Here is a 25,389-nt window from a genome sequence, read left to right as displayed (position 1 = left end):
GTGCTAAAATTCATTAATTATTATTCATTACTAGGGTTAAAAATTATGATATTTACGAGTTTTAGATATTTTTTATCGCCATGCACATTTTGTAGATAAATAATAAATATACTTGGCATGACGTAAAAGTAGTTTATTATTAAAAAAATTATTAGTTATTTTTAATTATCAATCATGAGTCTATATTAACATTTACCTATGTCTAATATATTTTTAAAGAATAAGTAATAATACAATTTTCAATGCATTTTATAATATCGTATCATATTTATTGTTTTAAGGGCATTCTATTGTTTGGATATATTTGCATGTAATTTTAAAGTATTTATATATAAACATCCTAATCCTAGTTATTACCGATTTAACACGTGCACCTTTTGTTCGTTTTTCTAATTCCTTTATTGATGTTCCCTTCAACGCCCAACACATTTTTTCTCCCTATAACAGTTTATCCACTTATCCTTTCCATTTCATTCTTTTTTTTAACTACACAGACCTTATTATCTAATTTATTAAAATTGCAAATAATTAGTATTACTAATCGCTAACTAATCAGATTAATCGTGGAACAATCTAAATAAAAAATATAAAATAATTAGCATAAAATGTAAATATTTAAATGCATATTATTAGAAATGTTTGATGATAATAAATAAAAGGAATAATTCAAATAATAATAAAAAAATATTTATACAATTGCGTACATAACAACGCATTTTTGTATAATATATTATAATTAAATACAATGTGTTTTAAATAGGTATTTTCAAGTAAATGAAGTGATTTACTTGATAATTTATAATCTCAAATCTAAAATAACATTTTAATATATCTATGAACATCTGAATTAAAAAAATAATATTAATAACGGTACACATTTAACAAACTAATAACATCTGTGAATTTAATACATTTTATTATATTATCAACTACGAATATAATATTTGAATTGTACTATTTACAAAATGTATAACTCAATGTTCATTTAAAATATAATATTAACACATTGGTTTTACGATAACTAAATAATGTATGACTTTTCACAACTAAAAAAGAAAAACAATAAAAATAAAACGAGCTAAATATATGTACATGATTATAAATAATAAATATTGTTTCAATATAAAAAAATCTTTTAATTTGAACGAACACAAAGGACTCGGTGTGTTTAGAAAACGATACCTTCTAAGATCCAAAAGTACAAACCTTAATGTTGGTTATTGTTATGTCAAACGATTTTACTACTGTTGTTTATTGTTTCTCCGGTTTCATTTAACATGGTTATATCACCATTTTCACTTGTAAGTAACATTTTCTCATTTATTTCTTCTGTTTTCTCTTCTTTTTCAATTTTTATTTGTGTCATTTCTTTACCTTCTTCATCGATGCGTATTTGTTTTTTCCGTTTTCTCTTCTAAAAGAGAGGAATAAATCAATGGGTTAAGGTATAAATGTAGAAAAAAAATTTATTTTTCTTTATTTTTTAAATAAAAAACATTTTGAACGGAACAAGAAAAATATTAATATTGTTTGAATAATATGTACTTTGACTGTAGGATGAGTTGTTAGATGTTAATTTTATTTACGTGTATAATGAATAAAATATAAATATAGATTAAGAATTTGTAGCAATACATTTAAACAGTTATAAACCTAATTGTTAATTATTATTATTATTTTTCAGTATTTTAAAATAAGAGAAGGCAGGCAAGCTAGTACCGCTCTGCAGTACATAAGATGTTGAGTGGTTCACTATTATGGGTTTGTTAAATTTGAATTCAATAATATATCACTGTATACGAGAAACGATTCTGAGCAGAGGTGGTTTATCAGTGTGGAAGCTTATAAATATTTCTAACTTAGAGACTCTATAAGTTTATATTTTTAAAATATATTTTTTGATAGAGTTATTTAGTTATTTATTCTACTTGTAGTATTATAGAAGGTTAATATAATTATTTTTAATTGACATTTATAGAAAAAATAAAAAAAAAATAAAAAAATTTTTATTACTACAAATAGAAGTAAGAGTCGAAATATTTTGAACATTTGGTGAACATTTCAAGTATTTATGGTTATTACTAATAACTTATTATAGTTTCCGAGTTTCGGTAAAATTGATTTTGTCAAAAATTGGATTTGCTCAACCTAACTCTTTTTTCCTTTATTTTTTTTTTGCTTTTTCTAATTATAAAAAAGTTTTGAGAATTTTTAATTTTGACCTCTCTAAACAAACGCTACAAACTAAATCCAATTTGGTATCCAAAATTCCAAAGTCACTATTAAAGTTGAAAAATTGAATATTTATCGACTACTTTCGTGTACACATACACAAAAAAATAAAAAAATACACAGCATTGTAAAATTAATACATTCATCTTTACACTCAAAACTATAGGTAAGTGAATTCCAAATTTTCATGAAAATAGTGAAAATTTGTAAATATTTAGCCATAGTCATAAATATAAATCAGTGGTCAACAACCTTTTTGGTCTCTCAGGCCACATTCACGAATTAAATAGAATTCATGGGTTGAACAAAAATAACAATTTTATATTCTAAAATTATTTAGGTACTATGAAAAAAATTAATGTCTAAAAAATTAAAATGAAGACAATTTTCCTTGTTCTAAAATTTAAAGCGCGCCGTAACAATAGCTGGTTGCCGACCACTGGTTTAAATGGAATGACAACTTGAAAAAATAAATTAAGAAAAATTATGTATACTTTCAAAAATCTAATTGATATATAGTATTAGAACTTGGATAAATAACATACATTAAAGTTCTATTTCCCCATGAATAGTGTTTTGAACTATAACAAAATAATGAATATCGTTATTCATAGTTTATATATGTAATTTTGTCTAAATTTGTTTTTTATAAAATAAAAATAATTGTGTTTGCATATTTTTAGATTTTTTTAGTTTCCTTATGAACTATTTATGAAAAACGTTGTATTAAAATTTTAATCTTTAGCTATATAAATTGAAGATTTTATACATTTTTAATTACATAATAAATAATAGTAGTTTGTATATTGTCGTCAATTCATGATTTTGACAAATTTTGTCAAAATTTGAAATTTAAATGAATATAAAAAAATGTCATATTTATATATTTAATGTTTTTATAAAGATCTAAGAATAAAATATATGAAATCGTGTATTAAATTTTTATGAATTTTAACCCAATTTTAACTTTTGTATAGACATTTATAGAAAAAAAACATTAACAATTCCAAAATATTTAAAAAGTTGTGTTATTTGTAGGAAACGCTAACATATACATTTGCTGAAAATTCCAAGTATATCTATGGTTATTTGTTTTTGAATTATAAATTTACAATAAAGAAACAAAATCGATTTCGCTGCATATTGGTTTGGCGAAAAATTCCCGTTTTTCCTTTGTTTTTTTTTTTGTTTTCCTTAGTTATGTTGAAATACGTTGTGCATTTTTTACTTTTAAACCAAAAAGTACTAACAATATCTAATTTGCTACTAGAAACCATTCCCAAAAGTTAAAAATTAAAGCATTTTTACCCCAAAAGGTAATGAAAGACAGAAAAATTAAAACTTGAGTAAACGTTGACTAAAAAATCAAAATATAGATAGATAATTATAACAAATGTATAGCAGTACTTATATTAATACTTTTAAATTAAACGCTTTTGTAATTAATGTTATTTATTGAAAATTGTTTTAGCTTTATTAGCTTAATATTATATTATTTAACTGATATTAAATAATCATACCTATTATAGTTGTTTAATTAATTAATAAACTTAGACAAAATTTTTTTCCTACTTTTTTTTAAATAACTTTTTACACAAATCATACTTAACATATATTTTATTACAAATTGTGAAATTGTGAGCCTTTGCCAAAACATATGTAATAGGGGCATAGGGTACGTTGTCTTCGGTTATTATATGAATAATATAATAATGTGCTTATTATAGTGATTAATATTTAAATAGGTAACTTGTGATTGGGAATTATCAATTATGTTGATGTATTAGATAGTATGCATTATTATTAAAGTAGCTTATTATTAGTAAAAAAAAAAAAAGATATTATGTAATATGTAATATATTAGAAATATATCATATTATGTGTCTTACCTGAACTAAGAGCCGTACATAATAACATGGAAAATCAACACATTGTGTACCGTCTTCTTCAGCGTCTATGTAAACACCACGGACCAATATGGAGTTAGAAGAATTTAATAAGACTAAGAAGCCGAAACATGCAATATGCGATATCCAATAACTGGTAATAGGAGCATCTGAAAAAATAATTTTTGGTTTTTATAAAGTAAAACAGTATATTATATAAATTATTAAATAATTAGTAATTTTATTTAGAAGTAATTTATCTGTTTATAAATCAATAAGGTGTTATCAGTGATCAGTTTTAATCAAGAAATCAGAAGAAGCTGTGCTTCAAAAGTAGCAAACATCGAAATAATAAAAAAAATTTTTTTAAATATTTTAAAAATAAATGACACTATTATAAATTCATTCATCATCAAATTTAAAGTTTAGAATATTAAATGTGTTTTCAGGTTGGTGTTTCTATTTGTTAATTTAATTGTAATAATCTAATGTTTAGTTATAGCTTATATTCATATGAATATAATATAATTATTATTATATTAGTTAAAATAATTAGAAATACTTAAATATTAAACGTATAACTTCTCATATCTTTCTTTAAAATGAATACGTCAAAAAATTGAATACATAGATAATGTTTTTAGCTTTAAATATGACAATCAAGTCAATCCTTACTAGCAATAAAAACTAATCAAAATAAACGAGTTCTAATGAATATAGATTCCTATGTTTGTGCTTGTAAGATAGAGGTGTAGTTATTTTTATCTTATAATCCTAAAAAAATCGGGTAAGTTGCTTTTATATATAGTATAGACCGGGGGTGGCCAACTTTAATAGACTTGCGATCGACCTCCGAGATTTTCTAAGTTGTCGCGATCGACCAAAAAAAAAAAAAAAAAAGGTTGTCAATGTGTGTTACAGTTCTTTTATTCGATATCTGTGTGTAATCTCGTTTTATTTATTGCTTTTTTCTAAATATAATTTTTATATTCCTGGGATATACAAAAATATACAATTTTACAAAAAAAAAATAATATTTTAATTGTTTTCTGAAAAAAATTCAAAATTTTATGAAAATGGGAAAAGGTGTCGCGATTGACTCAAATTCATCTCGTGATCGACCGGTCGATCGCGATCGACTGGTTGGCCACCCCTGGTATAGACTATAGAGGCAAGTACAATAAATACTAAATCGAGTGTGTACTTCGTCTTGAGTAGGTCACTGTAATTGATGCGTTAAATTTGAATTAAATAATAAATCATACTAATGAAAAATTATTTTTACATTAGGTACACTAAACTTTTTTTTTAATTCCATTGAGAAAAACGTACAGGTATGGTTCTTAAGTTCTGGAGATTTAGGTAGTAAAATGACAATTTTTATGATTTTTCTCTACCAATGCCTTTTTTAAGTTTAGATATTGGAAAGCTTAAAAAACTGATGCCAAGTAGTAGCCGTTTTTTGGAAAGTTTTGATATCATTAATTATAACCTGACCTATCTCATATTTCGAAAACAATTTGCAACAGTTCATGGCGCTATTTCAATCTCTTCGCCTTCCTTTTAGTGTTTCTCAGGGCCACCTAATTCATCTTTTTTTTATTCTCTTCATCAATTCTCAATAGCTATATTTTATATTGTAAAATTATTTTATTTGCTGACGATATATAATTATTATAAACGAAAATCATCTTTCTTAATGACTATATTATTTTGTAGATAGATCTTAACTCTATTTGTAACTGGATTCTACGGGTTGGACTTACTCTTAATATTTAGAAATGCCACATAATGTCTTTTTACTTGAGCCAATTACTTCTCTTCATTCCTATTCTCTTAACGGTTCTTTACTCAAACGAGTCAAATGTGTATCTAATATCAACTAATATATTATAATGTAACCAGGATGTTACTCGATTCTCTAAGATAAATCAAACTATCAAAGACGTATTATAAAGTGAAATAAGACACATACCGGTAGTTATTCAAGTATATGCGTTTTAATCTAGTAAACACCCAAAACCCACTGCGTTCACGCCTGGTAATAATATTAAAAAATAAAAATTATGAATTCATTTGTACGTAAAAATAGTATTTTTTTTTGTCTAGAATGTAAATCCAATTTCTATTTACTCATAATTTCAATTTTATAATTATTTTATATTTATAATAACATATAAACTTGTTTGAAAAAAAAAATTTGATCATAAAAACTTTAAATTTTGAATTATATATGTATACAATATTGAGAACATAATATTGACTATAGTTTTTAGCTCTTTTATTGAAAATATCGATAACTTTTTGTTTTGTTTTTCTGCGTTGTGTATTTTAATTTTAAATGTATATAATTTCGTAATAATATACTTACTATAAATTATTTATATACGTTATGTATACATAAATTATATATACTATAATGGTATGTTATTTAAATATCTAACCTGGTATAAAGTGAATATCCAGCATAATCCATACTCCTCTCCACACGTTTACAGCACCAAAAAATGAAAACAGTAAGTATACATCCACAGCCAGTATTCGCTTCAAACCATTAATTTTGTTAACCATTTTTTTTACAGCTGGTTGTAATGCAAAAGCAAGTAGCACTACACTATATCCTATAACCTATGAATATAAATAATATAATTATTAAAATTACGATCAGATATATACATATATAATATATATTATATACTACTTTTAACAATTTTTATCAATAACTTCATAATTTTGTAGTTTATAAATTAAAGATAAACCTGAAAGTGATTAAAAAGATTTCAAGTATAAGCACGAAATAGTATGGTAGTATGCCTTTTTTGGTAAGGTTTTAAATTATTATTATATACTTGGTTATAAAGAGAAAAATATTGTTTATTAAGTTTTACTGAGGAGAGGGATGCACCTATTATAATTTTACAATCAATACAATACAATCAAATACTATATGAGTTAACATTTTTATTATCGGTAAAAAATGTAGACAATTTAATACAACTATACAAGATTATTCAAATTATACTTGCAGCTATTTCCAAAAATAAAAACGCATAGGTGGTAATTTTATAAGGGTTTTAAGTTCAAATCATCAGTCTCATTACTCAGAATAGATATTTCATACATAATAATTCATCATTAAATTCAAGTTTAACAAATTCATAAATGCGTTATCATATGTGTGCTTAAGAGGGGATTTTTGGGATTTGAGCTCCTCATTTGTTTTTCTATTACTTACACTGATTATCAATAATTTATAAATATTATATTAATTTATATTAATCTATTTAAATATAAATAATATATAAATAAATACCACATACATGGTATTTATGTATTGTCTACTATATTTTTTTACCATCTATATTTTGAATGCGACCTATTTTACTGAATAACAAGGTACATTCAAAATAGTATTCTGCCTAAAAGTCTTATGAAAAAAAGTTTTACGAAAATATACCTAAAGAAAAGAGGAAAAAATACATTTTTTGTATTCATTTGGCATTTAAGTATTTTAGATTTTTAAAAGTTTTAAGTGTTTCAACATATATTTATAGTAAGCAACGTAAACCAAATGTATATTAAAACGCAATTCCTGAGTGGCAATCAAAATAATCTTTCTGGAAGTGGAGTAGTGATCTTATCATTATAAATATTATAATAGGTATATAATAATAATTAATTAATATATATAAATAAATAATAATTATTTATGTCAAAGTTCCTACAATGGGAGGATTTTTTATTAAGTGCATTTATAACGATCTTTAATTATGTCTGTGAGTCGTAGATATAGTTACCATGACTCACGAGTCTTCATTTAGTACATTACAAACGACGATTGTCAATTTTTTTTATAACATACCTATTAGATTGTATAAAAAAAAAATTAATATTCAATATTTATGGATCCAAAAATATATTGGCATAGGTATTTTAATGTTTTATAATTTATTTTTTAGGACAGAAAATGTTGTTAACGTTGTTTTAATTTTTATTTGTAGAATAGGTACCTATTATAAAGTTCTAATATCAGCGTTTTATAATTAAACTTCCTTAATGTTTTTGTGATATACCACTGTCACTCGAGTAAAACATACAAAGGTCAAAGATAACAAATCATGATGTAATGTTTTCTAAAAAATGTTTAATTATTTTATCTATAGAATTATTTAATTACTTAATGCACCTATTTAATGAATAATTCATAAATACTTTAATTTTGATTTAATCTTAGTTACTATTCTTAGTATATAAAAAATATCCGATCAAGTAGACCAGGGCACATACCTACTTTTATTTATATCAAAAATATTTTTTATAAAATAGAAGTATTGAATTCATGTTAATATGTAATACGTGCATACGTTTGTTAGGGCAATGGTTGTTAAATACTTATTATTATAATTTAATGTTGATTGGTTTAATACTACATAACAGTAAAACACTACATAATATGATTCCATTTATTTATAAGCTGACTATGGTTATAATATAGCAATGGCCAAGTTAAGATCAAAGATAAACGTGTGTGGTTCGAAAACATTTAATAAAACACAAACTACGATTACGGTCAATCAGAATACGGAAAAGACCAATTAACAAACGTTAAAATAAATTATTGTAATTTTTTCATTAAGCAAATGTTGTTTTCTACAGGCATATAACAATTTAAGTTCCTTGCGTTCTTCAAATTATATTTTTGATTATTTGAAACAAATATTTAACATATTTAACCTAACCTAACTAGCAACATTACAATAAATAATATGATCTATATGAATTGCAATTGCAATAGAGCTAGACGCAATCAAACAATAGGAATCCACAAAGACGATATTAAACACAGAAATACGTGTAATGTTTCCTTTTTCATTTATTATTTATTCATCGAAATAAATTAATAATTTTAAAGGAATATTTTTGAAAGTTAAAAATAATTAAATTTTTATATTATGTAGATTTGTACCTATATTATTACGACAATTTTAGAAATGTTAAATACACGATATGTACGGTGCAATGGCTGATTATGACAGTTATTTTTAAGTTACTCTATTCACTAACAATGAAAAAATCGGATTCGACAATGAACAACGTATTAGTCTATCTCGAAAATCACAGAAACATAATATGTGTATAACATATAATATGTGTAGACAACAAATAATAATCTTATTCATCAGTAAACGATGAATACGTATGAATGTATGATAGTATTAATACAATAATATTCGTAATTTAAAAGTATTTCGCAAGACGCGCATCCTATATGGCCGGCCCTATAGCTGTAGACGGACTGCCAAAAAAATTGAGTTACATAAAAGAGAATATTTTTCCAGTACATAATCAAGTTGTTAAAAAAATAGATCGTGCTCAATTAGGTATCATCGATATGAATCGTCGTTCTATTACTTTATTTTATTGGTACATATTTTTTTTTATATATTGTTTTTCTTATTTTTTATGAAAAAAAAATTTATCTTATTAATAATAACAATTTTACAAATAATTAATTTACTAACATAACTTGTCCATAAACCATTAAATTTACTCAAATTGTTTTCAAATTAGAAACGGTTGTTTTTAATATTTAGTTGACAATCTGTTTTGAAGATTATAAAAATGGTTTATAGGTTTCCAACAGTACTAGACTAACTTCGAGAATCCGAAATTTTTATTAAAAATGTATAAAAAGTTTACATGATTTCGTTAAAATAATTTGATGAGTCTTTTCTTTTATAAAATAAATTTTTAAATTATTATTTATACATTACCAATGATAAAATTGCGGATGTGTTATCATCTCCCGGGTATATATATTCGTCCATTAGACTCCAAACACCTCGCCAAACGATGACTACCAATGAACCAATAATACAAACGCTGAAAAAGCTATCCAATACATATAGCCATGATCCAGTACCATCCTATAATACAAAATATTAAACATACATAATAAAAAAAAATTATTTATTTCACTATACTTATAAACGAGTGATAAATAATATGACAAGTATAATTTGCTACCATTTCTATTTACAGATTTTAGTTCAAATTAATATTAAGTAAATTCACTAGTTAATAAAAACTTTTAAAATGATTTCTTAAAATTATAACTAGGAAAAAATTATGGTATATTCTATTTAAATTTTTATTATATATAACTATTTGCTCTCTTGCTTAGTTAAAATAGTTAATTGTTTAGCGGAAAAAAAATCATGTATATTTTAAGTATTTAGTAAAAGTAACAATCTTTTTTTAATTTAGTTCATTTATCGAAAAAATTTGAAAATCTTTTTCCGAAAATCAAAATTTGTATTAATTAAAGACATACAATAATTTGAAAGTTATAACTTACTACAATAGAGTCTTGTCCAACATGTATAGTATGGGACCGGAGTGTAATCGAATTATTGGAATTTATAAATAAAAACTAAAATATTTATTGAATTACATCTCTATCTTACATATATTATGTATCTACAGTACCTACTAATGTTATTATCTTTTTTAAATCACATATTTTATATAGATTGATATTATCAAAAATTTTATATATATTTTTTTTTGTATTTATTCCTGGATGAATTAACTTTATAGCTATTTGTAATCATTATCATCGAAAATAAAATATGACCAGTTTACTGGACGTATCGGATTATGACGTAGCCTGATTACTGAGACAGTAGTCTCTACTAGTAGTAGAAACCCTAAAGTAATTGAAAATTCATCTATTGAGTAATAAAAATGATAAATATTCAGGTTGGGACATTTGTAAAAAAACCCACAAGTTTTAATTCAGTTGGCCTTAATAATCTATGATGGTTAACCATGTTTAAATTATTATAGTAAGACCATTAGTGTTTTTTAAGATGACAATGACACTATGGAATCGGTTTTGAACTGGATCAAGATAAATAATTTCGCTTTCCGCAAACGAATGATAAATGATGGGATCTATATTCTAATACATATACCTACCTAACTAACATACAATAAAGACTTTTAATAGAATGAGGGATTCATAGACTCTTATGAATGTCGTATTACGAACCCAACGACCTTTAAATACTTCGCAGCAATTATTTTTTTACATATAGCTTAATCGTTAAATGGTATACATTTTTAAATTAATAATATATATATATATTATAAGTGTTATTAGTTATGGCCCTTAAGTTATTTTATTTAATCTTCATATATTTAGTCATTTCATGTCGAAATAAAAATGTATACTTGCTATAAAAAATAAGACAGTTGTGATTGGCAGTTTTAAACACCTGCGAATGCAATTTTTTAAATTATTTTAATAAATCAAAAAAAAAAAAAAAATATTATTATCAAAATAACATAAATTAAGTGAAAAAAAATAATAATTAAAAATAATATGATATAATATGTATAATGTAATAGACAATAGGTATTTATAAATATTATTTATATTTTTTCAACACATTTTTAATAAATAGCGTTAAATTATATACAAATTTTAAACCCAAAGTTCAAAATAAATTGTACTTTGAATTTATTAAATTGCTTTTGAAACTTAATATAGTAATAAAATTAATTAAAACAAAGTTAATAATAGTTTATTTGGATTTGAAAAAAATAAAAATAAATCAGTTGTAAAAATATCTTTAATATTTGGTCGGAGATATATTTCAAAATAATTAGCCTTTTAAAATGTCTTGGATTCATTAGAAAAATATAGATAACAAGTAAATCGAATTTAACCTAACCAAAACTTAAACACATTATTTTAAAAGTAGCTATATAGTAGTCCCCGTGTACACAATTGATGCTATGTTTTAATTATATTATATTTTAGATAATTTAAACAAAAATTTAATTACGTTTATGCATTGACAGCAATTTTATAATCAGCTATAAGCAGCCTACGTATAGTACAATACACATGGTATAGACTATAGGAATCAGTACAATTTTAATAAGTTTATTTTATAAAACTTTTATTAATTACTACATTTCAAGAAATCATCCTAGAAATTCCAAAATGTTAGTAACTATATTATATTATTTGATATATTTTTCATTAACCCACTTCTAATATTTAGATATAAAAACATAGCCACATAGGCTAAATAAACGTTACATAATAATTATAATTAATTAAAATACAATTTTAAAAGCACTGAGGCTTGTTAAATTATTAGTAGACCTTTCAAACAACTAACTAGATTTGTGTACCTCCAATTTAGATTTTTAACTTTCAGATCACTCTTTTGGTGATCCAGCCTAAAAAAAGCCTTTATAAAATAAATCGTTATTTTAAAATAAATTCATTCCTCAGTTCCCCAATTCACTCGCCGTAATTTTGAAATATTTAAAACAAATTTTCAATATTGAAGCACCTATCGGTGTGGAAAATTTGCAATTAAATTAACAATTTGTAATTTATTTTACATATTTCAAAGAGCCGTTGTACTGAGGTTAAGTTAGTTTTGATTAAAAATGAAAAATAATCGTTTTACGAGATGTCGCTGAACTTTTATAGGGTCATCGTGCCTTTTCCGAGACTCCTGTACGGTTAAAAACTTTATTACGTTTTCGTGAAAACTTAGTAAGATATTGTTTTGCTGTCAGACGAGAAAAAAAACGATAGCAACGAATAATGTACGCGTGCAAAAACCACCACGACTAAGGGTTGTATCGTCATAAGTGCGGCGTATACATAAAAACAGTGACTCGGTTATGATGCACAAATTTATGTCGGGCAGGCAAATCTCACTCGAACTCCAATGCGAAACAGCGTGGGCACCTCGAAATATCCGTCGTAGTTGTCGGTGAGTATGGCTATGGGGGGTGCGATGATGTTGCGCAGGGTCTTCATGGAGGCCAAGCTGCATATGCCGAGCACCACGGACGCGGCGACCATGGGCGGCCGGGTGCCCGTCACGATGTCCATAGTGTTCCAGATGCCGCGCCACGAGTTGACGCAAGAGTACGCGAACGCGGCCGTGTAACTCCGGGACATGACGTAGTACGTGGCCGTGTGCTTCCTGGGCTTCAGGTAGCGCTTGAACCGGTGCTGGAACAGCGTGAACATGAACAGCCCGATGAACCCGATGCCCACGGACACGGCGGTGCTCCACACCAGGTGCCCGGGCAGTATGTATATGTCCATCAGCTTCCAAGTGATCCTCCAGTACGTGACCACGACGGGCGTGATCACCGCCGTGGACAGTGCGGCGTCGACGGCCACCAGGGCGGCGGGCCCGTTGCCGAGCTCACGTCGCGCAGACGTCGCCATGGCGAGTGACGGTGTGCAAAACGCAGTGGTCGCGGCGCGCGCGATGTCGCCGTGCAGCGGCGCCGGTGCGGGTTGGGTAACCTGTGCAGTTCAGTCGGTCCGTTTAGTGGCTGGTCGGGAAGTCGGAGCAGCAGCAGCAGCGGCAACGGCAGCCGGTCGGCCGGTCAGTGGTCGTGGTCGTCGGCCGTGCAGCAGTCATCGTCGCAGAGCGGACCGCGGGAGAGGATGCGACCGTGTCGTCGCGATCGTTGCGAACACGCGGTGGCGATTGAGCAGCCGGTCAGACGAGGAGGACACAAGGCGGCGCGCGCGCGCTGTTAACTGACGGTGACATGGTCGCACCACACTACTATACTATCATCTATGCTGCCGCGGGCGGATGGAACAATTTTGCTACTTGCGCGGCTTTATCTCAATCGGCCGATAAAAAAAATAAATAAATAAAAAAATACACTCATAACATTTAGACGGTGGCCCATTGTGCTGCCCTCCCCACTGACGACAAGTGCGAAACGCTTTTGTCTGGCACGTCATTATTGTGTTGTGTCGCCGCCGCCGCCACCGCCGCCGACGTTCGGTTAATAATATATGTATATATATATATATACGCAACACATTATATTATTATATCCATTATTCGCGCACACAGGGACAATTATTATTGTCTCTGTATAGGTATATAGTACGCGTGTATCCGTTGTTTCTTATGTGGTTCGCGCCATCCTGCTGTCGCCGGCGGTTCGGCAATTTTTTTCAGTCCGCCCGTAAATATATAGAGGCGACGATATTGTGCTGTCAATGTTGTACAACGGTAACGCATTCTAGTGTGACGTAAGTACGAGTATTTTGACTTTTGTTTCACGCGTGTCAGTACGTCGGAAATCATAAAAATACTGATTTCTATAGGTGATGGCTGGACGTTTCGGTTGCTTTTTGAAAAAAAAAAAACAACGAAACGTTTAAACACGGTCGAATGAAACGACCGATTTCAAATTGAGACTTTTAGACTAAACGTAACATATATAGGTAAAAACTTGTTCGGTGTAAACCGAACTAATCTCAAAGAAACAAAAATAACGTTTTATATATCGCATATATTTTCGCATCCATTTAAGAAATCGTTCTTTTCACACTGTTCATATTCCATTTTTTTCACGACGTGGATGATAATATTGTTGTCCAGATTTTAAAACAAATTATTTTGTTTACATTATCAAATAAATTTTTTTTTTACGTAATATAAACAACTTTTTATGAAATATATTTTTCTTTTAATTATTCTGAATTGTTTTCATGGTCATATTATCGAGAATTAATTTCTTTGTAAAATTTACTAATGTTTATTCTATTGTGTAACCATACATAGTGCGTTTAGTATATATTATAATATGCATTATGTATTACTATTTAAATTACGTATATCAATGGAAATTAAAAATTTTTAAATGTTACTATTTTATTAATAACATTGTTATATAATATAAATTGGTAGCAATGTGACTTACACAATTTTTTTAATTAAAATTTAATTTATAAAGTAATTTATTATTTAAATATTCATATTGCATATAATTTCAATAATTATACAAGATCTAATCAAACAATATGAAGTATTACTTGATTTTTTAAATTACCATAAAGAAAACGCTACAATGGACTAACAATAAAGACTAAATATACCAAATTAATACTATATATTTAATAATATGATTGATATTTTCCGCTGTTTTCGAGACATGTGAAAAACAAGTTTCGGGATCATTATTCAGGCTACTGGAAAGATCTTAAAAAACTAGTATTTCCAAAGTATGAATGAAATAAAACACAATGATACGAAACAGCTATAGAGAATTCCCGAAAATGACTTCAGATGTGCTTCTATATATGTGTCAAGAATGCTGGAGACTGTATGAACCCAGAAGGCGTCTATTTTGAAATAGATAAAATGCGAATAATACTGTAATATAATTAATACTGTATAATAATATAATGCGTAATATTATAATACGTTAAAAACTATTCGGTGTTATTTGTATGCTTTGAATAAACAAATATTTTTGCGCACGTGAACTGTTTCATTCAAGACGGCAAAAACTTAAAACTATACATTTATGCTTAACATACATAAATAAATATTGTGAAACTGAACATAATAGAACTTGAATCATTATTTCTTTTTATTGATAACTCTTTATTTGATAAGCTAATATTAAATAGTAAAATAATTGGTTAATAAAAGAACAAATACACTGTTAGCTTAAACACAGATATTTTTATCATTTGTATATCAACATATAATTATTACATATACTATATTATTTCTTAATAAAAAAATGCTTAAATATTACGTAGGATATTTTTTGCATACACTAAATAATCTAAAAGGAGGAAATAAAATGTTGACTGATAGTGATATTGTTATAACTTAATTATTTAATAATATTAACTGTATATTATCTAAGTCATAACGAATTTGCTCTAATTAGTTAGTTAGTCGTTACACTAAAATAAGTTTGTAAAATATTTTTTTTTTTTTTTGATGCACCTATGACTGAGATAATTATACTATTTCATTTTATGTGCATTAGTGTATCGCAATGAAACATTAAAGGTTATCAAAATTATATTCCAAGAGATAATACTATTATGTATACAATTTTTTGGAGTTTTTACTTTTAAAAGTTGTAGGTATCCGAAAAATTACGTGATGCATTTAAGGTATGATAAGTACGCAACGGCATAACCTAACCTAACTCAGACGAGTCATAGATTTTTAATTGCTGTTGTCAAAATATTTACAAATTATTTTAAAACCATTATTAAGCTACAATATACTTAATATAGCTTTGACAATAGACAAAGCTATTTAATAACTAGAAAAGCAATCTTCAGATTATGTTATTGTTTTTAATATTTTAATGAGAAATTAAACATTTTTTTGTTTTGTATTATTTCGATTATATGATTAGGATTTTCAGTTCATATTTCTTTGGTTGAAATTCGTACATACAACAACATCGTGCCATTTAATCATTTTGATCATATACCTAAGACACTACCTATATAGTTATTATACAACTATACTACTTCCATACCAATTATATTGCTAGATAAAGAACCCATCGATAGTCATAAATGAATCTTATTTCATCATTTCCTCGGTTAGCCAATTTATCAGAATTTATAAATAATTTAATAATAATATGTATGTATCCTCGATGTTTCGGTAGGTACATTACCTAAATAGTTTGCATTTTTATATCCATAGAAATCATTCAAATCCAAATTACGTATGTGTGATTGTTTTATTCAGATATTTTTATCTATTGTGGTAAGAAATCTTTGTGTACACATTATATTTTTACTAATATTTGTTACTAAGTACCATTTTACGAGTATATACGTAAATTAATATATTACTGTTAAATATTTTTTATTATGAGTTAATAAATTTTCGGACCACATCGAAAATATATTTGAAAATTAAAAATATATGAAATACATAATATTAACTCGATATCAAATTTAAAACACATATTTTGTTTTATTTTTGGCAGGTAAAAAATAAGCGTAAACGCGTACTCTGCATCCCCCTTTCTCACATAAATGAGGTGTCTGACTTAATTTAATTTAACAAACTATAGTTGCTTTAATTTTTTTGTTTTATTGTTATATCCATAGACAGAAATAGAGATATCATATAAGTGAATAAATAATTAGGCAATGATTATTATAATTTATAAATTTTATTAAAATAATATCAATTTTAGTTGAAAATATTTTAAATTTTTCAAATTTATTTTTTTTAACATTTTAATAGATATTTTCTATATTATTACTATTATTTTTTTACATTATTTTTAAAACAATCTATAACTAAGCACGTTAGCGGATACAGGATACACTCTATGACTTGGACACGTATGAAAAAAATAGCTACCCAATGGTGACACAATTAATTTTAATTAAATGGAAACAGTCTTATTATGACTTATTATTAATTAGTATATTTAATTTTAAATTAAATACTACAAATCGTATTCAAAATATTCAAAATATTGAGTTATACAAAAATCTAATTCTTAATAAATTATTGAATTGATTAAATATTTTTGAATAGTTTAAAATTATATTAAGTACAAACATTATTATTGTGGTGTTTATTTTTACTTAAACTGCGTGTTTAATACAGTATTATTAGTATTATTTTATTTTATTTTCCACTGAACCTAAAGGTTGAAATAATCATTTTTAAATAACCTTCAAATAACTTTAAATTTATTTTCAAACTTATAAATGTATATTTTATAGAACTTAGGCCTGAATACCACCCAATAAAAAAAAACTTAAGCGTGGATGTACCTATTTAAAATATCAACATCCCAACAACCGAGTTCACGTCTATGAATAAAATTAAAATTATAATGGTAGGTTTATAACATAGAATACATACTATTATTATTAGGGGATTAGTAACTCGCTTCGATCATCTTCACAGTGTTATATGGAAAAACTATTCCGAGAAAAGCGCTTCTTATGTCGTTTTTCAAATTAAAGGTATTCCTAAAAAATATCGTGAATAATTATTTTTTACACTTTTAACTATGTTATTAACTATAAAATTAACCTTGAAATAAAGTTTTAAACGTTCTATACAAAAACATTTGGTAATAACATATTAACATGTTAAGATAAGGTTTGATTTAAAGTTTGTAAATTGTGGAGCTTTTTATAAAATGTATAATTTGAGTGTAATTTAATCGAAATTCATTGATATTTGTATGTTACCGTTAATTTGATCAGTTTTATATTATTTTGTAAGGTTCAAGGTTATCTATTAATAGAAAAATAAAATAAAGATAGATATTCTTATCAATAAAATTGAATTATCAAATTTGCATTATGCTTTACAAGAATTTATAATTTATCTAATTTTAATAATATAATATTTTATATAACTTATGTACGATAAGTGTTAATATGTTATTATAAGTGTTTTTCGTTAAATCAATCACTCCATGTTTATAATATTAATGTAGGTATTTATATGTATACGTATAAATTGTAGTCAATTAGTAAAATCGTTTTATTATACAAGAAAGAATTACAAAATAAGATGCTTTTTCAAGTATTGATCAACGGTCACTTACGATATGTGTATACATATTATTTTATTTTTTATTTTCAACTTTTAGAGTGGTTTCTTGTTTCCTATAAACCTAAAAATCTAACAAATACAAATGCAAACTAAATTTGTATAGAACAGAGTTTGTATTTTGAAAAAATTGTGTTTTTATTTATTTAAACAGAATGGTAATTATCTTATTTAATAAAGGTTAGATTTAATTTATTCTTTAAAACAAAATATTTTTTACTAGTGCAAGTTGACTTCGGAATATCTTGACATATATCACTTTTCACATATAAAACAGCATAGTGGTATTGCTGTACGCAATGATTGAAAATTATAAATGATAAATCAAACATTTATGTATTGATTTCCCACACTAATACATGCGATAAACCTATATTATCTGATTATTTGATACAAATTAGTTTACGGCTTTCTGCTTATTGTTAAGTTTTTGTTGTAAACCTGTGTTTTATGATATTGTAACTTCCGTCTTCCGTTAATCGTTATTACCAATGCTGTGAAGTATTTGAGTAAAAGTATTCAAATACTTTTTTAAGTATTGAATAACTTTTTAAATACTTTCAGCATGAAGTATTTTCAATGATATTTAAAATTTTTTTTTTAAATTCTTTAAAAATACTTAAATACTTTTTAAATACTTAATTGTATTGAATACTTTTGGTTTTTTTTCATCCATTTTATTTTTATTCGAAATATTTGGTTGGGAAAATATTATTGCCTGTTAGTTGCTACAATGATTGGATAATAGTTTTATTTAGTATTCTTTGTTAGCCGTAGATAACTATGACATTGCTTTAAACAAAAAAAATAGATTAATAGTTGGGAACATCACCGAAATTAAAACAGTAAAAATTACTACTGAGTTTTTAATATTTATAATCATTAATCTTATATAGGTATTATTCACTTATTTTTAGTATTATTATTTAATATTAAAATTTACATAATTAAAATAGGTTTTCATTAAAAATGCCATACTCCGCTACCAGGGGAGTTTTTTGTAATTTTTAATTATTAGATATTTATATTTTAACAAAATATGAAGTGCTATGCTGCATGCGTCCTATTACAATCTGACATGATTTATTATTTTCGATTTATTAAATTTATTCTATACTAGATAATAGTAGGTACTTATTCATATTAATATAAAATTTGAAGTACGCAAAGCAATATACTTTGAATTAAATTATCAACATTTTAATATAATTTTTTAAATCTTTTTGTGGTGATAATTGTGTTTCTAATTTGAACTTTTCTGAAACTTTTTAATAATTACAGCAATTAAACCTATAGAGTTGGAATTTTAAAAGACTTTTTTTCGTTTCTATAAACTATAGGTTTTTACTTTAATAATACACATCTATATTACATGATCTATACTATAATGTGCCGTGATAAAAACTATGTCTTAAAATATTACAAATCTTATACACGTAACACAAAAGGGTTGATCTCAGAAATTTCAATCTTCAATAAGTACCTATAGTGACCATTTCACGAAATAGCGTTCATTATTTATTACAAATTTTTTCATGTATCATAAAATGTAAAAAAGCGATTTCCAATTCATGAAAAACATTATTTTACTAAGTAACTACGTCATATATATATATATATATATATAGAGGTACATTTATTTAAGAAAACTAAGATATTTAATATATTTATTTTGTATAAGTATATAATACTAAAATAGAAATTATTATAGATATTAAACCAATTATTATTTATGTTAATCAATTTTTATAATTATTTGTGATATATATTTCAAAATAAAAGTAAATCATTTGCATAATAATAATATTTAAATAATAATAAATAATAAATAATTATATAGGTAGGTAATCGTATAGGTGCGTTCAAACACATATATTTCGTATAAATGTTATTATGTATGTTGTATGTCATGTTTTCCTAGTTTTTTTTTAATCTTTACGTAATCTACATAATATTTGAAGAACTGTAGGTAACATATTTATTTATTTAATGTTTAATTACTTTGATAAATAAGAATTAGAGTACTTAGCTGAAATAATATTATTATCATAATACTTTAATACAGAATTACAAAATTATAATTAGTTTAGGTAATGATTAATCAAAATAAATACAAAATTGATGACTATTTATACAATCAAACATAATAATTTATCGAAGTAATTAATTTATATTTATCACGAGAATCTAGAAATATACATAAATAAAGTGTACCTACCCAAGTATTGACATTGCATTATAATATACTTAATTACGTAAGAAATATAATATACAATACAATGTTTAAATTGCTCACAAGTCACAGTACAGATATTATATATCATGATATCTGTTATGATTCATATAATTTTAAGTAATAGGTATTTTTTTTTAATATCAAAGGTCAAATATTATTAAGATGATAATATTCTTTGATCGAATCCCTTTAATGTAGAATGAAGATTTAGTCAAACCCATTATTGGTGAGTCATTTAAACTCTTAAAAACGAGAAAATAGGTATTATATGTTTATTAATGCCACTCTAAAATTATTTTTCTCGATATGTTTATATTTGTTTAACGATAAGAAGATCAACGGTTTATTTAACCAATCTAATATTTATACCTAGGGATTATTCGACTGTTATTATTTTTTAACGATTTTGTTTTAAATGAAGAAAGAAAAAAATAAAACTAATTTAAAATTTAAAGACACGGCATTACGATGCGGTATTACATATGTTACGCAATATTAATGACAGCTGGATTATAAATTATATATAAAGATATCTTACCTCAGGCCAGAACATTCTTTCAAATTGAAATATTTCTTCGGGTTTGGGATCAAATTCAAGGCCACAAGTAGGTGGCCCCATGATTGTGGCCAACATGCGAACAGAGCATAATATACCAATGGCAATTGTAAGAACAATGCTAGGTGGTATAGCGATATGTACATGATTTAACGTCACTTCAAGCAACCATTCTTGGTATACAAACATAACCATGCCAATCACGAATCTTGCATATATATATACTCTAGAAACCACCCAAAATGCAATTTTTGAATGGTTTTTTCTTTTGAAATATCTTACTAAGGGATCACTCAATATTGATAGCAACTAATAATAAAAAAAAAATTGTATTAATATTATTAAAAAATTAAAAACAACAATTATTACACATTTGTGTTGTTAATAAATTAACTACAGCTTTTTAATAATATGAGCTTACATAATCGTGAAATAACATATCATGAATCACTGTGATCGAGAAATTTATACGATTCTGTTGGTTCAACTAAGGTACATACAACACCGCCAAAAGTGCTAGGTGCTATATATTGTAAGCAGTGCATAGTAGGTAAGTGCCGAACTTATGCATTAGCCATTTAGTCATACACGAAAATGGATACATGTGATACTACTATACTATATACTGTAGCAATTGCTACAGAAATTGTAAATTTAACTATACCAATGTGCAAATAATAATAAAAAAGTTTGCACAAAGACGTACAATTATAGTGTGTGGCGTATGAAATCGACAAACATATAATAGGTAGGTGGTATATGAGGGTCAAACCAAAGATAGAACCGCGGCGATCCTATTGCATCTATCTGTCGCACTCGGGGGGGCGTAAAATTCAGATAATATCCTCTCCCCGAAAAGGAGAAAATGTATGCATGGTGAAAACGAAAATTCCAAGCTGACGCACTCACACACGTCGCTGGACTCGCAGGGCTCTATGCGACGCTGTCGACATAATATGGTAAAATGCAAACATCGGTGTACACTATACGACTATATTATTATTATGACGTGTGTACGTGCGTTTTATATTATATTATTATTATACAAACCAATTGCACGAGAACGGACGCGCTGGTGGCCAGCCACGGGTTCATCGCCGTGTGGTAGTGCACGAACAGCTGGTACGAAGCGCGCCATATCCCGATGACGAAGGTGGACGCGACGAACACATGGAGGAACACGTCGAGCACGGTGAGCGCGCGGTACGTCCACGCGGGGTCTATGCCGGGCCGCGGCGGAGACCGGCGCGCTTCTTGCTGCAGCTCTGGCCGGCGGTGCTGCTGCAATTTCAGTTGCTGGTCCACGTGCTCGTCGGTCGACATGGGACAACGGGATTCGCGAACGTCGTGCGAACTATGACGAAGACGTTGGACGACGACTTGCCTCGTTACCGCCGCCTCCGCCTCCGACGCGTGCATTTCGTTTTAATCTTATCGGCGGTTCCGCCGGTGTCCCCGTCGCGAACGCTGCTCTCCCACCACTCGCGCGAAACGAACGCCACACGTGCTCATCGCGATGCGCCCGAACGTTTTTACGTTTTTTCCTCTCGGAAACCATCATAATCTATCGAAAAACGCGAACCAAGTGTACCGGCCGGAGACACAATCGAATGGACTTTGGCGCGCGTTCGGTCGTTATATATTATTATTATTATTATATCAGCTAATTATTATTGTATTATAATATTATTATCGCTGTTCGAATGCGCACCTACTGCGACCATGCGCTGCAATAACGCGTGAACGCGTGTATAGCTGTTCGGAGCGCAACGATGGTGATGAATGATGAGCGATGATGATGATGATGATGATGATGGCTGGCGATGTTGGTGGTGGCGACGAGTAGAAGGAGTAGCGGCGGGAGGAGAGCGATGAGAAGGCGACGGCGCAGCGTCACGCGCGCTCGCCAATCGCGCAACACCGGCGATAGCGGTGTACGCCTAATTAACACATCATGTAGCACTCGTTCGAACAGTCAGCGTTCTTTTTTCGAAACGGTCAGCTTTTCAACCGTCTCCGATACCGGGCATTTACCGCCGCGTTTACTAATCTGGTATACTTTGATCACCGCACCTATATAAAACACAGGGCGTGATGATGTTTTTCTAACACCGTCGCAGCCTGTTGTGTTGTTTTGCGAGCAAAACAAACGGAATACCGTTAATATTTAGGTGTGAATTATTTCGAAAACAAATCTTGTTTCTACGTATATCATATCGTATCAGTTGGTATGTATTACGCATCGTGTATATTGAGAGCAAAGCGGATTATTTCAAGTATTTTTCAATCGACCTAGATGTGTTTGTACCATACGCGTTCGACGATTGTACACGAAATATATTATTACAGATATAATTATGTCCATAATAATTATAAATATGATTAATTGCAATTCGTAAATAATAACAAATCGTAATCCAATTACGAAGATTAAAAAACGCAATTATTAGATTTATTTTCAAAACCGAACATTATACTATATTATCATGGCAGGGGCACAGGTTCTCCATAGAAAACTACAAAAAGAAACGCGGACGACGAAGAATTAAAAAATAATATAAACCTAAAAATCCGATGCCCGTTTACTTAAATTGTTCTAATTGATCAATAAATAACAATAACATGTTCTGTTTGGTGAATTAAAAGTATAAAGACAAAATTGAGTGCACGCCTACGTAGGTATTAAAATACCATATAAAATATCTTTAAAACACTTTACATGGGCGTGAATTTCAAATAAAAGTCTTGGAATACAGGCTCAAATATATAAAACGTAATTTAAAGCACTTCCGCTACTTACAAAGTGAAATAAAAATATATAATAACATTAAAAGAGTACTAAAATGTAATACTAAAAATATTTTCTGAGTTTCATTATTCCATCGCTACTTTGTATATTTTATGCGATAAGTAAATCATATTATAATAATCATATGAGTTTTATGATCACGGATATACAAACGAGCATAAAATATTTACATAGTATAAATTCTTGATAAAATTAATTTTTAATTTTTTTGTAATTCAAAAATTATTAATTACGATAGATACTTACATTTTTTTATTAAATATTCAAATTTATAATATTTTTAGACATAATACAATTTTTAAAATATCTTGGCTAGAAGAGAATATTATAAAACAATTTAAATGTTCGACTTTCAAGTTGATAAAATGTTTGTTTTTCAGTCGAGATAATACTTGAAAATTAAATTCGAGGTAATTTACAAGTTGTATAAGTAAACATATAAAATATCAAGAATACATAGTTTTGATTAAAGATTTCTTATACTTAGCGTTTGAAAAATGTTTACAAAATTTGTTGAAAACACGTATATTTACAAATTATTTTGTAATTAAAATACATACAATTTTCAATTCTAATAACTATAAGGGCTTAAGATGTAATACAAGGTCCCTTATGTTGTTCTAACATAAATTTAACAATATAAAAATAAATACTATTATGCTCATTGTTTATAGACATTTAAAATGTATATTTAAATGATAAATATCTAATGATTTAAATTATTTTGTTGTAATTCATAAATAAATAAATCGTAGGAACTTGAAATTTTTCATTATATGTTTATTATTATAATAATAACCGGTCTGCTGTACAGTCGATGTCGAGTGGGTCACTATAATAATGGATATGTTAAATTTGAATTTTATGATATATGTATGTATTATCATTGTATATGATGCGGAGACAATATGTCATTGTGTAATGTGTTCGTCTATATCGATAAATATATTTTATAATATTAAAAAAATTGATTTTACTATTAGTATAACGGTTTGTTAATTTAATTTTTTTTCCAAAACCACTGAATTTATTATATTATTAGTACCTATTTAATATTGTCTTATTCATGTATATTTATTACATAACATGATATTATTGTTATTAACTATTTTGTGTTAATGGCTTAATGCCATCTCCCGTTAAATAGTCATAATAATAGGTTCATAATATTAAATTATAAATAGATCTTAAAATTAATTTACATATTTTATATCATTTCTTAACTATAGTAAAATTCACAATTT

General features: G+C 27.1%; 1 protein-coding gene across 2 annotated transcripts; it reads right to left on the bottom strand.

The window, feature by feature from the left end:
- Positions 1-890: 890 nt before the first annotated feature.
- On the bottom strand, positions 891-22,953 carry LOC132918007 (uncharacterized). Of its 2 annotated transcripts, XM_060979055.1 has the most exons (6): positions 22,387-22,953; positions 21,319-21,645; positions 9,893-10,045; positions 6,563-6,746; positions 4,122-4,288; positions 891-1,414 (listed from the first exon to the last, which is right to left on the bottom strand). In XM_060979055.1, exons 1-6 carry the CDS (start codon positions 22,753-22,755, stop codon positions 1,229-1,231), a joined length of 1,386 nt encoding a protein of 461 aa, XP_060835038.1. In that variant the 5' UTR covers positions 22,756-22,953; the 3' UTR covers positions 891-1,228. The 2 variants fall into 2 exon arrangements, with proteins under 2 accessions (XP_060835038.1, XP_060835039.1); XM_060979056.1 differs by lacking the exons at positions 21,319-21,645; positions 22,387-22,953 and adding an exon at positions 12,868-13,726.
- Positions 22,954-25,389: the final 2,436 nt, after the last annotated feature.

Source organism: Rhopalosiphum padi, chromosome 1 (genome assembly GCF_020882245.1).
Source record: "Rhopalosiphum padi isolate XX-2018 chromosome 1, ASM2088224v1, whole genome shotgun sequence".
In the NCBI taxonomy this organism is placed as follows: domain Eukaryota; kingdom Metazoa; phylum Arthropoda; class Insecta; order Hemiptera; family Aphididae; genus Rhopalosiphum; species Rhopalosiphum padi.
Note: the sequence above shows the minus strand (reverse complement) of the source record. Positions and strands in the feature narration are given on the sequence as shown.